Here is a 15,482-nt window from a genome sequence, read left to right on the forward strand (position 1 = left end):
CTTTCCTGAATACGCACTGACATCAACACCATTTGGATCTGCATGGCATCACCGGGCAAAGGGACCACAATGAGTCATAACAGTGTTCATTATCAAAATGATGTCAACACTTCCAATCTGGTTATAAACATATCAAGCAATCACATTTGAGAAATGAAAGCCTTATCTTAACAACCTAAATAATAAAGCAAATGATTACAGATAACTATTACCGATAGAAACACCAAAGGAGATTCAGTTCAGAATAATCACAGATTTTCTTTGGTCAAAACTTGTTCTTGCCTTTTTCATTCAACCACAAGAAGTGCATAATTTCGAGTTTGGAAAAGGGAGACATTTAATTATGTGTATTACAATTACCCCCATTACAATGGAAAGCACCACAGGAAACTGTAAATCCTTCCTTACAAAATGCTTTAATATTTACATCATAAAGAGATGAAACCGAAGAACAAGGAAGAGATGAAAATATATCAAAGTTAAAGAACACATGAATAACACCTTTAGACATTGCTATGTCTCATTCATCTCAATCCATCATCTTTCAGTCTTTCACATTAGTGACACTTTAAAAAACATACTCGTTCTGAAACAAAAACACATGCCAACGATTTTTTTCTTTTTCTTACAGTCCTTTAAAAATCAACAACAATGTGTGGTTCTCTAGGAACATTTAACTATAATGACTGAAAGAGCAAGTGTGGCTCTTCGTGTTGGAGCTAAAAAGGAAAACCAGTTTCACTACAGGCCCTCTTTGGATAAAAAACGAATCATTTGAAATGTTCTTCATTGTATAACTTGTTGCAAAAGTGTTCCTCTGCAACTTTATAGTGTTTAATCTTTGTGATGCCAGAATTGGACGCTGCCAATATGAAGAAAAAAAAAATCGTAGCTGCATACGTGTGCAACAGTGCAAAAGGTCAATTGAGTCAGACGATGTGACGCAAATAACTTGCACTTGATTTTGACACCCATTGCCATGGCAACACATTACAGTAACTCCATTATATGGGCCTGGAGAAAAGCTACCAAATAAACTCAGTTTAGGGGAAGAAAATAAGCATTATCAATCTGCTTTGTAAAATACTTCTTACAGATTATAAATACATTTTGAAATATGTACACGGCAAAACAAATAATGATCTCTATGAAAATAACTCCATAAAGCCACATTTCTATTTATCTCATTGAAATCAGCCTTGCAGGGCTAGTGCAGATTGACACATGGAGCGTCCAGTGGGTCACCTCTCCTGGCATCAAGTCAAACTTGATTCAAATAAACTTTAACACTTTGTGAACTGGCGGAGTGGCTTCCCACTGAACGAGCCCATGGGCGGACCAATCAAGTCCCTTTCCTCAACGAACAACTGACGCCTCACTCTGCGGCCAATCAGAGCAGCCCGCCACTCCAACCCACTGAGCAGTCCTGCTTAAGGTGCATTTATGTCGAAAAGATCGGGGTGGGACTGAATAAGTGCAGGGCAAATATCTCTTTCATGCTTCACTCTCACACACACATACACACACACTCACACACTCACTCATTCACACTGAACAGTCTACTTAGAGGACGTGACGGCTCCTCATTGTGGTCAAACTGTGGCACTGCAACCGAAAATGTTCTTATTCTGGTAATAATCCATAGCAACAAGAGTGTTACCTCTACACACACAGTGCGTCCTGATGTGGGGATTAGGTGTTGGCAGGGACAGTCCATGAGAAAAATCTGTCAGTTTGATATGAATCTGGATAGTTAAGTCAATCTGTTCAATAGCTGCACGCCAGAAATGCCAGAGAATGTGTGGCTGTGTCTCTGCTGATATTTTCTTTTTTGTCTGTGTGTTTTTGTATCTCAGAGATGTTTCTATATACAGTGTCCATACATGTCTCTCAGCCCCTCCCCAACCTTTCTGCTCTCTAGCTGTTGGTGACAGTAGTGCCGCTGCCCAGCTTGATGATCATTTGCTGGCAGTCGTGGAGGGTCCTCTTGTCTCCCAGCTTCTCCAGGGTGCGGGCAGCGTCTGCCAGCATGCCCACCCGTTGGCCGGGGGCCGAAAGGAAGGAGGGGGGAAGGTAGCGGCACGCCAGCATCACAGCCTCCGCCTGCTCCCGCTGGCCCGGCCGCGTCTCGCACTCCTCTGCACACAAAAACACAAAGAAACGTTGTTACCATGGTAATTTCGGAGGAGCTTTACGATGTACGATCAGCCACTGACGGGCAATCACACTGCAGCAGCTTCTTGTTTAATTACTGATGGGATTTAGTGTTGTGAACAATTGGACAAAATAGATTAGAAGCTGATTAGAGCTACGAATTACCGCCATTCAGTGTATCCCAGCTTTTATTTAAAACGAAGCAAGAAAACACACATCTAAAAACACTGCTTGGAGAAGAGCGGAATCCACAGTTGAAGTTTATCAGTAAGTTTTAAAAGTGTTTATTTGCCAACTGCTTTAAAGTTAATTAATTACAGCTTGATGACTCATTAATATAACTCGTAAAACAATGTGCAATTAAGATTATGTTATCATAGCCTCCACATGGCCTACAATATCTGAGTATAGTCGATACACAAAAAAAAACCTACAGATGCTGAACGCCTGAATACATCTTTAAAAATATGATGCCACCTTTAGTTGGTTTAATAGGCAATCCATAAATGTCAAATACATCAATAAACAGAATATATCCCATCTGGTAAATTAAGGTTTGTGGACAAACATAGAAATAGAACAGACATTTAGAGCAGCAAAAAGTTAACTAACAATTGTTGTTGCATAGTTGATGAAAATATTAAAACAAACACACACCTGTTTTGGCTCCGGTCGTTGCCCTGCGTCGCAGCGAGCGATCCAGGAGCTGATGTGTGCGGGTGGGACTGGCCCCCGCCATCAGCCTGGCTGTAGCTTCATGAAGGAACAACTGGAAAGAGATGAAGGGAGATAAATGAGGAGGAGGGATGGTGACTCATACACATATCCAGCTCTACCTCAGAGAGACTTTGAAGCCTAGTGAATAACGCTGCTAAACACTTGCCTCAGGGGTGTATGTGTGTGTGTTGTGTGTGTGTGTGTGTGTGTGTGGTGTGTGTGTGTGTGTGTGTGTGTGTGTGTGTGTGTGTGTGTGTGTGTGTGTGTGTGTGTGTGTGTGTGTGTGTGTGTGTGTGTGTGTTGTAACACCTCCCATCTAATTTCCACAGAGAATTGCACCGTGACCTGCCTGCAAATATGTGCACAGGAAGTATTTGGATGTATATTCTGGACGCAATGCACTTTTCTTAATGTGTTGCCATTTTGGCTGACTGTTTGCCATTCCAGCCCTTGATGCCTGTGCCTCGACACTTTAAAATCGGTTTATGAGGATTTTATGAGTCATGGTTTTTTTTTTTTTTATAAACTTTTATATTTATTGAATTTTTGTTTGCATGATTAGTCATTGTTTTCAGTGCTTGACAATAAAACACAGGAGTTGGTGTATTTATCTTGTTTTGTGTCTGTCAATTGTGTTTGGATGTCTGCTTTTGTGTTAGAGTGAGAGGAAATCAAAATGAACGATACAAAAGACAATACATTTCCTTTAAACTTTGCAGTACGTACTCTCCGCATGGCAGGTCTGAAGCTGTGTGCCAGTTTGCGTAGGGAGCTGAGATCTTGCTGAAAGCCTTGGAGCTCCGGTGGGGAGGCCTGGTGGACCCCTGCAGGGCCGCTGGTGCCCACCAACCCTGACCCCGCAGGACCGGCCCCCTGCTGCTGCAGGCGCCACACGTTGGTCCTCATCACCAACAGGAGATCACACAAGAGCAACTGGACAACCTAAAGAGAGAAATGGCCAAGAATAGGATACATTAAAATGCTATTGATGCAGTACAGTAACAGACTGATGACCTGGATAATGAAATTAGAGTGTAATTATTTTTTAAATAACATGGTAATTATTTTTATAGTGTTAATGTACACGCTAAATCGTGGCATTAATTGTAATTATAAGAAACAAACATTCAATACTCAGAAGGATAGCACAAAAGATCACAGAGATATTAGCCGGCTCCAGTCAAAGATGAAGGGCATTCTGTACCCTCATTATGTGTGTGTGTGTGTGTGTGTGTGTGTGTGTGTATGTGTATGTGTGTGTGTGTGTGTGGTGTGTGTGGGTGTGTGTGTTGTGTGTGTGTGTGTGTGTGTGTGTGTGGTGTGTGTGTTCTGCTGTTAGTGGGCCAGCTCTGTGTTGCACTGCAGGAACATTGCACTCCGCTGAGACACACATGCAATGCAACTACAATGCACAACAGCTCTGGCCGCAGACGTGCACACACTGTGAGCTACCTATCCACCAGCATCACCATCTGCTGAGCGCCAGAGGGGAGACCACCACCCTATCACAGAGGAGCTGCTGCAGGGGGATTCACACTCTGTGGGAAAGTGTGTGGCGTTGTATTGTGAAATGTGTGTGTGTACTAAGTACTAAGTAATTATGTATGGGCAATTTTCTCTGTTTACAATATATGCACACACATGTTTTGGCACATCTGTCACTCTGTGCATTTGCATTTGTTTGTATTTCTAATGCAAATGTGGTTGCCCTCATAAAACAAAAATATAATGAGCAGAGTGCCTGTGTGTGTGTGTGTGTGTGTGTGTGTGTGTGTGTGTGTGTGTGTGTGTGTGTGTGTGTGTGGTGGTGTGTGTGTGTGTGTGTGTGTGTGTGTGTGTGTGTGTGTGTGTGTTGGTGTGTGTGTGTACCTTGTCTAAACTGGAGCTGTGGCAGTGGGGTCCGAGGTTGAGGCTGTCCCGAAGCAGAGCGCTGGCCTTGTCGCTGTAGCTCAGACTCAGCTGGCAGTTTTCAGGTTTGGACAGCAGAGCCCGCACTGCCCTGAATGTGTTCAGACACGCCTTGGGCAGGAGACTCCTGACAGAGCGAGGGATCAGAGAGACAGAGGACACAGGTTAAAGAAGAGGAAGTGTGTGTATGTGTTCTCTGTGGAAAAAACCTGTGCCACACTCTTAGGCTGGCAGGGGAAGTTCCTGTGTGTTCATGTCAAACTCACTCTGCGTTCTGCAGGCTGCGCGGCAGGTGCTCAACAGTTGGGTACAGTCTCTCTGCTGCGGCGTCATCTCCTTGGAGCCAATTGATAATCACCACGGTAACCGAGGACCACCACTTGGAGTGGGGGTCGCAGCCTGGAAGTTGGAACAAAAACGGTGAAAAGCGAGACACCCACAGACAAACAAACAAATGCAAGTATTTGAATCCCCCATTGCCCACTTTCACATTTAACATGAATTAGAGTACGGGCACACACACACACACGGACAGCTGCTGTCTGTATTTTGACCTCTGAATCAATCCGTTTCACCCCTCTGGCGTAATCACAACATGCGGAGAGAAAGCTGCCATTTTGACGACTCCCTCATTTGGGAAAATTACTCCATTTAACATTTGGGCAACACGAACAAACTTCTGACACTGTGAGTAACCTGAGGCTCTGCCAAGAAAAGTCTCCTAATAAAATCCCTGCTCCCTCCCTCCCTCCCTCCCTCCTCTCAAGGTGATCACAGATTTGACAGCACTGAAGATAGATGAAGCAATCTAGTGGATGCCTCCCTTTCACAAGTCCCCTTTCGCTTAGATGTGTGATCATTGAGGACAAAGGAACGTGGAGGGAGTGTGCAAGTCAACCAAGTGGAAATGAGGTTACTCAATCTCGATAGTGTAAGAATTAACTTTATCCATCCACTTATTATTTTGCAAGCACATTAGGAAAATCAAACAGTCAGGGGAAGGTGACTGAAGGATGCTGTAAAGGCAAATTCAATTATCTCAGATAGAAAAGTAGTAATGAAGGAAGGAGCCCTAATCAAAAACTCAATGTGTTGATGGGACCAAGCAACAGAAGCAGTCTTAGTCAGTAAGAGTTTGGTTGCCATGGTTTAAAAATATGTTTTTAGTCAGTGTCTTTAAAGTGCTTGGTTTGTGTCTCCTCGTGTAAATAAAGGACAGGCACTTACCGGTCACAGTGGCCATATTGGAGCCGATGGCAAAGGACTGGGAGGTGGCTCCAGCAGCATCTGATGCACTTATCAACAGCTGGAGATACTCCAGGGCATCAGCATACTCCCTGAGGAGGGAAACACACTGAATGGTTATTCTCCACCACAAATATTACTACCAGTTCATTTTTTAGTTATGCTATCCTTTGTTTATTGTCCAAATGTAATGGTATACACATTTCAGTTTGGCAAACAGTATTAAAAACTGTTATTTTCTCACCCTTCTCCCTGGTCGGGACTCTTCTCTCCGTGAGGCTGAGCCACACAGTACAGAGCTTTCTCCAGTAGGTGTTCCCTGAAAGCCTGAGTCACCTGGGCCAGAGGATCCACTGTGAGAGCACCAAGAGATCATTAACATGAGGAATACAACTGTGTGCGTGTTCAAAACAGAGGTCAAGGCCACATGGAGTGTGTACTACATTTTTGTCTGCACTGACCAGTATTGCCCGCCTGGCTGTAGATGCTTTCTTTAGGAGTGCTGCGAATAGCCCAATCCCCATCCACAAAGAAGCGATGACCTAGAGGGTGACACAGCCACTGCATAGCTGGAGGAACGCTGCCGCTCGACGACAGGCACGCCTGGCGGGCGCTGCTCAGGAAAACACGCTATCGGGAATAAAAAACAAAGTTAAGTTCACTTTCATTTCTAACATAAATTGATTATGGAGAGAACAACAAAGCTTGTAGGTCACAAATTATGTTTCCTCAGGTCCCAAGGTCATGTTAATGAGACACGAGCCAAACATAACCTCTAAATGACTTGCTGTTAAGTGAATACTATTTGAACTCTAAACAGAATAATGTGCAAAAGCGTCATTCTGACAGCATCCAAGCATAAAATATTCAATGATATATGTCAAACGTAGCAATTGGCTTTGTGCATGTGCAAACTAAGGGGACTTACAGAAGTAAAATGCAGGATCCTTGGCATGCTGGCTTTGACCCGTAGAGCTGCGGACACGTAGACCTCAGCCAGACTGGCTACAGGCAGACAGGAGCCAGCACACTCTGCCAGGTTCACTGCACTCAGTGCCATGTGCACTGCTGACAGGTGGCTGCCATTCAGCTTACCTGTACGCACAGAAATAAGACAAGAAAATGATATGTATATGTTTTGAATATATATATATACACAAGTGATAGAATAATCCGGAAAAGGCTTTGCAACGTAAGCCAATAAACCTTTTTTCTTCTTATCATCATAAGCTGATGGAGCTTTAGTCACCTGATATTCTGCCACTACAATTAGCCACCAGATAGTGTGCACCGATTTAATTTAGAAACAGTGTTTTCCCACCAACCCACCTGTCATGTGAAGCTGGTGCAGGCGGTGGTAAACCAGGGCGGCGTCCCGGCTGCTTTTGCAGGCGTCCTCCTTCAGCGGGCGGTCAGACCGCAGCCCTCCTGCCCTGGCAGCCAACCAGCGGCCCACCCAGAGGCGCTGGAGGCAGAACCTTAGCAGGGACCAGAGCGCAGAACAGGCCAGGTCCAACTGGGAGATGGGTAACGGACGACCAAGAGCCTTTAGACACGTCCACAGATTCTGACTGGCCTGGGCGAAATCTCCCTGGGGAGGAAGAAATAAGAAGAGATTAAATGAAACTCCTCAGGAAGAGTGCTGGCATGTGGAGCTATCCTTTGGAATGTAATGTTTCTTCAAAACGTTTTATCTGTGTGTATTGAGTAAAAGGAAACATACTCTAGCCAGGTCCAGGTCAGCCTGCTTGCGGTGCCTCCAGAACAACACAGAGGATCCAGAGTGTGGTCTGGTTACAGGCTCTCCATACACCAGCAGTCGGACCAGAACCCCCGACACCAGAACACCGTTCACCAGCCACACCAGTAAGGTTGGCAGCATCCAGTCCATCCAGCCCCACGACTCCGCTGCAGAAAACACCTTTCATTTAATATTTTGTAGTCATCATTTAAACTTAGACCAACATTTCAAGATTGTTGAAGTCATTATTGTCTAATCTAAATTGTTACTTTAAATAAAGTATGTAAAACTTAGTTTACCGTTTACAGTAAACTGGGTTTTTTTTCTGTTTGTTTATTCCACAAGTCAACTTGAATTGATGTTTTGATTATCATCAAGGATATGCTAGCTCCGGTTTCCTTCGCGTCTGATGTGAGACGCCATGAAATACAAAACGAACAAACAAATGGTTGATTTCAAATATTGAAATATTTTGTAGTATATTTTGCTAATTAGTTAGCATAATTCAAGGAGAACTTTTAAATTCAAGCATATTCCTTACATTATTGTTAAAAATTCCAGAAAAATTGAATATATGTTTTCCACGAAAATCATAACATGAAGTAGGGCTGCTCGATTATGGCAAAAATCATGATCTCGATTATTTGGGTCAATAATTGATATCACGATTATTAAAAACGATTATCCATTTACTTTGAAAACATCAATTTATTGAAAAAGAAAATGTGTAGTATGTTTTTAACAGTTGAACTTTAAGTATAATTCAATTGAAAAATAAAAATAAAAATAAAAAATTGAAAAAAATGTGTATTTAAATAAAGATAATCGTTTTATTTCGATTATGTTGTTTTCATAATCGTTGCAAGCCAAAATCGTAATTGCGATTAAAATACGATTAATTGAGCAGCCCTAACATTAAGTCAGGGCCCTTAAATTTCCGAGCAGCTCATTTCTGTGACTCTCTACTGACTTCATTCTACCTGCGATATCCACACCCAGGACGCTCCTTCCTGTGTGAGGTGTGGCTGCTGAGCTTCCAGCTGAGCTGCTGCCGGATGCGCAGAGCAGGGCAGCCAGAGGGTTGAGAGAGAGGAAGAGGAAGGTGAAGGCGCACAATGCCATGCGAGAACGGTCCAACATGCCACCAGCGCTGCCTCCTGCTGCGGATTTGTCCACGATGCCCACAGTAGGCTGCTGAGTTGAAGAGAGACAAGAGAGATACATTTATATAAGCAAACATAATGATTGACAGAGACTGTAACGTCATATTTTATTCTGTTTATGAAGTACAATGGTGATGGCCCTGATTCTAAATATGGCATGAATCATGCAAAGCTTTAATACCTTAGTGTCCTCCACCATCGGACTGTCGGGCTCTGAGTCACTGCTACAGTGAGAGAAAGAGGTGGGGGAGCCCACGTCAGAAGCAGGTGGGGTGGGCAGCTCATTCTTCACATCAGCCGGTGTATCGACCTCCATGGCAACCAGGTCTTTGAGAGACTCTGAAGAAAGGAAAGACGCGGAGAACAGTTAGAAGGTCAATCAGCGGGGCAACAGTAAAGACATCTTCAACACTCAATTTCATCTACTCAGACGCTGTAGAGGACTGTTTTCATTGCTGTCAATTCAGGATAACAGTAGCTAACTAAGACCTCATCACAAAAGGTCAACTGAATGACTTCAAGAAATAGAAATTAATTGTAGAGACCTGTTATGGAATAAAGAAGAGCGACAGGTTTTAAGCACGTACTGTTTTTCTGGGCTGCCATTTTAAACGCCATGTTCTCCTGTTTGAGCTTCTGGTTGGTCGACTGCAGGAAACGGATGTAGTCGAGGGTTTTCCTCAGCACTGCAGACTTGTTGAGCTACAAGAAAGAAGAAACATCACATTATAAGCTTCTTCCTCTTTTCAATGTTGATTGACAGATTTTTCTTTGACAAGGATATATTGTAATGCAGATAAATATCTTTCTTACCTTGGCCTCGGAACCAGCCACCAGATCTTTGAGCTCGAGAATTTTGTCATTAATAGAGGAGCGGTAACGCTTCTCAATTGCATTGTGGGCTGTGCGCTTCTCTCCCTTGTGTGGCACGCCAAACTGCTTGCCGCTGATGGCAATGCGGTTAATGGGCATCTTATCAGTGTCCATCATGACTGGCACCGTGGTCAGGATGGTACCACCGCCCATAAAGGCCTGGAAGGGCAAAGACCGCTAAAAATAGAGAAAGACAGTTCCATAAAGTATGCACAGTAAATCACATTTTGATTATTGTATGAAGTCAGGGTTGCATTTGATGTGCCTACCTGCAGTGAAGTGCTCTGTACTGGGGTGGTGCTGGACAGGGAGGTGGAGGAAGCCATAGTGGTCAGCAGCAGAGACTCCGCCTTGATGAACTGCGGCTGCAGCAACACCTGAAAAGATACACACACAAAATAGACAAAATATCAGTATAGATACACAGTTCTGCTCTTGGCTCCGTAAAACACAAACAATGAGTACACTGAATTTGATTTGCATGTAGAAGTACATTCAGGTGCCAGTCTGAAACACTTACAGGTACTTGCTGCATTTGCTGCATTTGCTGTACTTGCTGTACTTGCTGCACTTGCTGTACTTGCTGCAATTGCTGTACGTTGGGTGCGATGGTTTGCAGCGGCGGGCTCACTGACGTGGCCATGAGGGGAGACGTGGCGGTCAGCCCTTGGAGCTGAGCCTGGATGGTCATTGGCTGAACACTTGGAGGCGAGGATGACAGGATGGTGGTGGGTTGGCTCACACTGCTGGGACTGGCAGCTGGAAAATAGTTGCAAAATATTATTTTAACCTTCATTCAAGGATGTATAATTGCAATATCCACATTTTATAACATGCCTTTTAGAAACTTGATAATGCAATTCAAAGTTCTAATGTAGTTCTACAGTGTATTGAATCATTGGATAACACCCTATTTATGCAACAACAAAAATACCCCTATATCCTTACAATATAAATATGTTTGAACAGTCAGATTCCAGTACTCGAACAACAAACCTCTACTTTGACTTTTTGCAGTTGAAAATCATACAAAAATAAAGAAAAGACCAATCATTACATTGCATCAGTGGATGGTATCATCTTATTTCTGCTTTAAGCGCAATCTTTAAATAGTAACTCAGATTAAGTTGATATATATCAGATTTTAAAAAATCCAGTATTTGTACTCCTGTGATGTGGCACATTGTGAAATATTGTTATGATCTTTGAATCTTAAATGACCTTTCACCTGTTACATCCTTAAAATATTTTATTAGCTACAATTAATCAGATAGAAATAAATACTTGTTATTATTGGTTTTAAATGCAACTCTATTACATTTGACACAACATTATTTTCCTGGGTTTCTCTGTCAATAGGTGAAATACAATCCCACTGGAAGTAAGTGTCAGCAGCATTCAGTGTGTAATCTTTTGTTTCTTATCAGCTCTATCTGGGTTGGAATTTACAATCACCTGTCAGTAAGACAAACGTGGAGTTTTAAAAAATAGTAATAAACATTTATTGCATCCAAGACATTATAAAAATAATGTTTATTTTACTATAAAGCATTTTTATTTAGCTCGCAGACTGTCACACCGCAGAGCAAAGTCTATAAGATTAGGAATTGGATTAATTTAAGGTTGAATGACCTAGTGTCCATTATAAATGCAATACACTTTGCTGGGCAGTGAGGTTACATTAGGGTGTCATTTATGATTATTTTGGAAAATGTCTTGACTTTACATTTATAAATTGCACCACATGCAAAAGCTAAAAACCAAAAAATGAAGCATTGTCCAAAAACTGAAACTGCTGATCCAAGTATGTCCTAAAAATGTCCATAACTAAATAGAAGCTCCTCTTACCACTGCAATAAACCCTTATGATGATTAAAGAGTGCTTACTTGTGTAGCTGTTCACGGTGCTATAGTTGATCAGGATCTGTTGGGACTGAGGCTGGATATGAAGTGCCTGCTGCTGGGGCTGAGGCTGAAGCTGGGGCTGAGGCTGAAGCTGAGGCAGGGGCTGGGGCGGAGGAGGAGATGTGGGGGCTGGCGCAGTGAAGATGGCCTGGGGCGTGGAGGTGAAAGCTGGGTTTGGTGTTGGTGATCCATGAGGTGAAGCTGCCTTTGACGGGGCCGACGGGCTGAGAATGGGTTGTGGCTGCTCCACCTGGGGCTGTCTGAGGGCCTGGGCCTGTGGGGGGGAGGCCGGCTGAAGCCTTTGTGTGGAGTTGGGTACCTTGGCCAAGGGGGACAGCTGAAAGGTGGGAGGCTGGAAGGCCTTGTCTGGGGTGGAGGAGCTGCGGGTGATGGGAGGGCCCAGGAGTGCATCCAGGTGGGGGCTACTGCTTAGGATGGAGGAGGAAGGTGGAGGTGGAGGTACAGAAGTGGTGGTGGTGGTTGGAGGGGAAGGTAAGATGATAGACTGGGTCAATACAGGAAGCTCTTGGGTGGGAGGGGGCACTGTGTATGGGGGGTTATCAAACAGTCCTCCAAACTCCATGTCCTGGTTGTTGATGAGCTGTAGCATGTCTGAAGAGAGAGAGAAATTCACAACTATCATCACTGCCATTGACTTGCAATATGTTTCAGTTGCAAATTGGTTCTAAACCAATATTTACATACATGTTTACAGTATTAACTATATAAGAAAGGGAGAGAGCCCTCATAAGAAAGCTACAGAATAAAATAGTACATTTTCAAAATGCTTTAATCACTGTATACAAAAAATAACTAATGCAAGCATCAATTACAAATAATAAATGCTGACATACAGAGTAAAAACATAACAAAACTGTGCACAAAAGACCACCCAAGCAACAGATTTCAACCCCTGTGCAGTCATACTATTATTATATTGCTGCAGTTATGGGTGAAGGCAGTACAAAAGACGAGCAGAAAACACTCATGTATTGTGAAAAAAGAGTTGTGAAAGTAACATGATTTTGGTCTTGAATATATGAACATTAGATATCTTTAAATTATCCATAAGGTATTTTTCCTATATTGAGTAATGAGCTTGAATAACAATGGTTCAAACTGTATAATATTTAAGGTGCATTCAAGGCACTGTTAGATGTATTACTCTTGAAAGATGCTAAATTAACCAAATGTTTTATAATCTCCCAATTTGATCTGATGAAGTGGCACACATAGCTGAAAAATAAAAACTGCGTGTATGTGGTATCTGCAGTGAAACCATAGCAGTGAAACGCAGCTCTCTGGAATTACAGTGCACTGTTTTGTATGAGGTGATCGCTCTTGTCCAATCAGAGCGCGTCTCAGGGACTTGCTATGCCGATCAGCTCAAGACAGGGAAAAGAGCGAGCGCTGTCTGTGGCTGCGCGCGAGGTTACCATCGAGCAAAATCACACAGGGTTACTGTCGGTCAAATTTAGGAAGGTGACGAGTAGGTCTGCAGGATGTGCTTTACCGAGTAGAGTTTACGCAGTGTTGCTTTCACAAATAACTTTTAACAATAACATCTGGAAAATCCCAAGGAAAACAATATTATAATGGCTAATTGAACAATGGTTTCTTGAATATAACATCAAACGAGTGATGTGAATACCATTATGACACATACATAAACAGTTGAATTTATTAAGATTTGCACTAGCTTTCAATATAAAAAAATAAATAAACGTGTAAGAAGAATATCACCATTACACATTCATAAACAGTTTAATTAATTAAGATTTGCACTAGTTTTCAATATAAAATAATAATAAACGAGTAATGTGAATATCACTATGACACACATATAAGCAATTGATATATTAAGATTTGTACTAGTTGAAAATGTTGAAAGATATTACTACAAACGTAAATAAGCACGTGTTTAAACAGGAATATGAAATGTTTCATTGGAGCATATTGTAAGAATAATACTTTTAAGACACATTTTCTACATATCATGTGTAAAGTCGGTCAACCGAGGCGGTGTGAACCCATGAAGGAGGAATGAACGGCAGTAACCCCTGTCTGTGGAGTTGGGGGCGGGGCGCACGACCACCTAGCTGCACGTTAGCCTCACCCACTAGCATTAGAATACCCTCTCATATATTAGGTTAGAAAGATTGCACGATAGCATTCGTTCCGATAGTACAAGAGAACAATGTAAACAAGACCGCCTTTCACCTCAGAACCGAAGCAAGCCTCTAAATAAATGAGTTAGCTGAATAGAAGCTAGTCTAGCTAATGATGAAAGCTACGTTGTGAACTGAAACATGTAATAACCACTGGTAGGGCTTTAAACTCGTATACATGAGATGTATATTACATATTAGGAGTAAAACACATGATGCAAGCCAACAAAACACACATAGCATGCAGAAGGTTAATTTATAAGCAGTGTTGTTGGTTTAGCTGCAAACCTTAACACGACTGGATTAGCTAGCACACACACTGTCACGTTTCTTACCATCAATGTCGCTTAGGAGAGCCGTGTCAATATCATTCGGGTCATGAAGCGATAGAGTTGGATCCAAGTTATCCAACGAAGGATCGTCAAAAGACATGCTGTTCATCTTTACTCTTGTGTGTGGCTCCAATGTAGACTTGACTGGCTGTAGAATCGCTCAGAGGAGAAACACTTGTCACGTCCCTACATTTGCCAAAACGTCCGATCCAGAGTCTACCTGAAACAACGTGAGCTGCAACTTTTTTATTGTGTGTCAACTAACTGCTCACTCCTACCCCCATGATCATGCAGGGAAACTTGTCAAACCAAAGCCAAACACTGGAGCTCATTCAGTACTAACATGCTTACAGAGGCAGCCTGGAGAACCCACCCCGATCAGGCGCGACAGCCAATCACTGCCCGAGTACCAGATTCCCACGTCTCCTGTTTCTCAGGGTTGTTTTGATTATTTGACTGAAGGTGACAGCAGCATGTGGAGCTCATGCAGCGAGGGAAGAAATACTATTGATTCAAGACATATTACTCTAGTAAAATAGAAATGCCACAATCCAAAAAAAATTATATACAAGTCAAAGTCAAGATTCAAAATGTTACTGAAGTAAAACTAACACTGTTTCCCTCTGAGATGCAATGGAATAGAAGTATAACGTATTGGATAATGGAGAGACTATTGTAAAGGACAATTTTGTCCAAAGTGTAAACAGTACTTGCGTGGGTAAATTAACCTATCAATAAGCATGTTATAGTACAACAACACACTGGTATACTGGCTCCAGAATACCTAAACATATCTATTGTAAAAGTATTATAACATTGTTATCTACTCTGTTTACATGTCATGTGTTGTATATAAAATCAAGCACACTGTGTATTTTCAGGGAAACAGCATGGATTTGTTTGGTTTATTGTGGGCTTGACCCTAACAGCCAATGAGAGCCAAGCAGGCGTGAGCTACTGAAAGCAAGTTTGTTTGACTCACACCAGCGGCTCTTCCTGTGGAGCCAGTGAAACCGACCAATGAGAAGCTCAGGAGCCGAGTGGGGTGATCTGACATCACATATCTGGGTAAGTGATTACATCATGTGTTTCTATTTTAGCAGCAGGGGAAATAACCTGAAGAAATATATATGAAATACCAAATCTAATAATTCAGTGTACAGATAAACTTCAAATTTGTCTTTGCAAATTAACACTTCAAGTAAACAACAAGCACATATTATTAAAAATGTAAATAAATGGCAAGGCACACTTTATTTATAGATCACCATCAGCT

General features: G+C 42.4%; 1 protein-coding gene across 2 annotated transcripts; it reads right to left on the reverse strand.

Annotated features, from left to right (window-relative positions):
• Positions 1-391: 391 nt before the first annotated feature.
• srebf1 (sterol regulatory element binding transcription factor 1) lies at positions 392-14,572 on the reverse strand. 2 transcript variants are annotated; one of them, XM_034220333.1, is made up of 19 exons: positions 14,210-14,572; positions 11,689-12,318; positions 10,322-10,560; positions 10,071-10,178; positions 9,742-9,978; positions 9,516-9,630; positions 9,110-9,267; positions 8,746-8,956; positions 7,748-7,932; positions 7,354-7,615; positions 6,953-7,119; positions 6,486-6,654; positions 6,269-6,377; positions 6,007-6,116; positions 5,046-5,178; positions 4,741-4,906; positions 3,598-3,813; positions 2,812-2,923; positions 392-2,138 (listed from the first exon to the last, which is right to left on the reverse strand). In XM_034220333.1, exons 1-19 carry the CDS (start codon positions 14,313-14,315, stop codon positions 1,918-1,920), a joined length of 3,654 nt encoding a protein of 1,217 aa, XP_034076224.1. In that variant the 5' UTR covers positions 14,316-14,572; the 3' UTR covers positions 392-1,917. The 2 variants fall into 2 exon arrangements, with proteins under 2 accessions (XP_034076224.1, XP_034076223.1); XM_034220332.1 differs by having other exon boundaries at positions 8,746-8,959; positions 14,210-14,570.
• Positions 14,573-15,482: the final 910 nt, after the last annotated feature.

Source organism: Gymnodraco acuticeps, unplaced genomic scaffold, assembly GCF_902827175.1.
Source record: "Gymnodraco acuticeps unplaced genomic scaffold, fGymAcu1.1, whole genome shotgun sequence".
Lineage (NCBI taxonomy): Eukaryota > Metazoa > Chordata > Actinopteri > Perciformes > Bathydraconidae > Gymnodraco > Gymnodraco acuticeps.

What these genes read in the sequence shown, in the direction of transcription:
- srebf1 (XM_034220332.1), bottom strand. Translation starts at nt 14,315, where the DNA reads ATGAACAGCATGTCTTTTGACGATCCTTCGTTGGATAACTTGGATCCA. An exon ending in CACCGTGAACAGCTACACAA is followed by an intron (nt 10,561 to 11,688) that starts GTAAGCACTCTT and finishes ACTATTTTCCAG; the next exon opens with CTGCCAGTCCCAGCAGTGTG. An exon ending in ACAGCTCCAGTTTAGACAAG is followed by an intron (nt 3,814 to 4,740) that starts GTACACACACAC and finishes TTCTCTCTTTAG; the next exon opens with GTTGTCCAGTTGCTCTTGTG.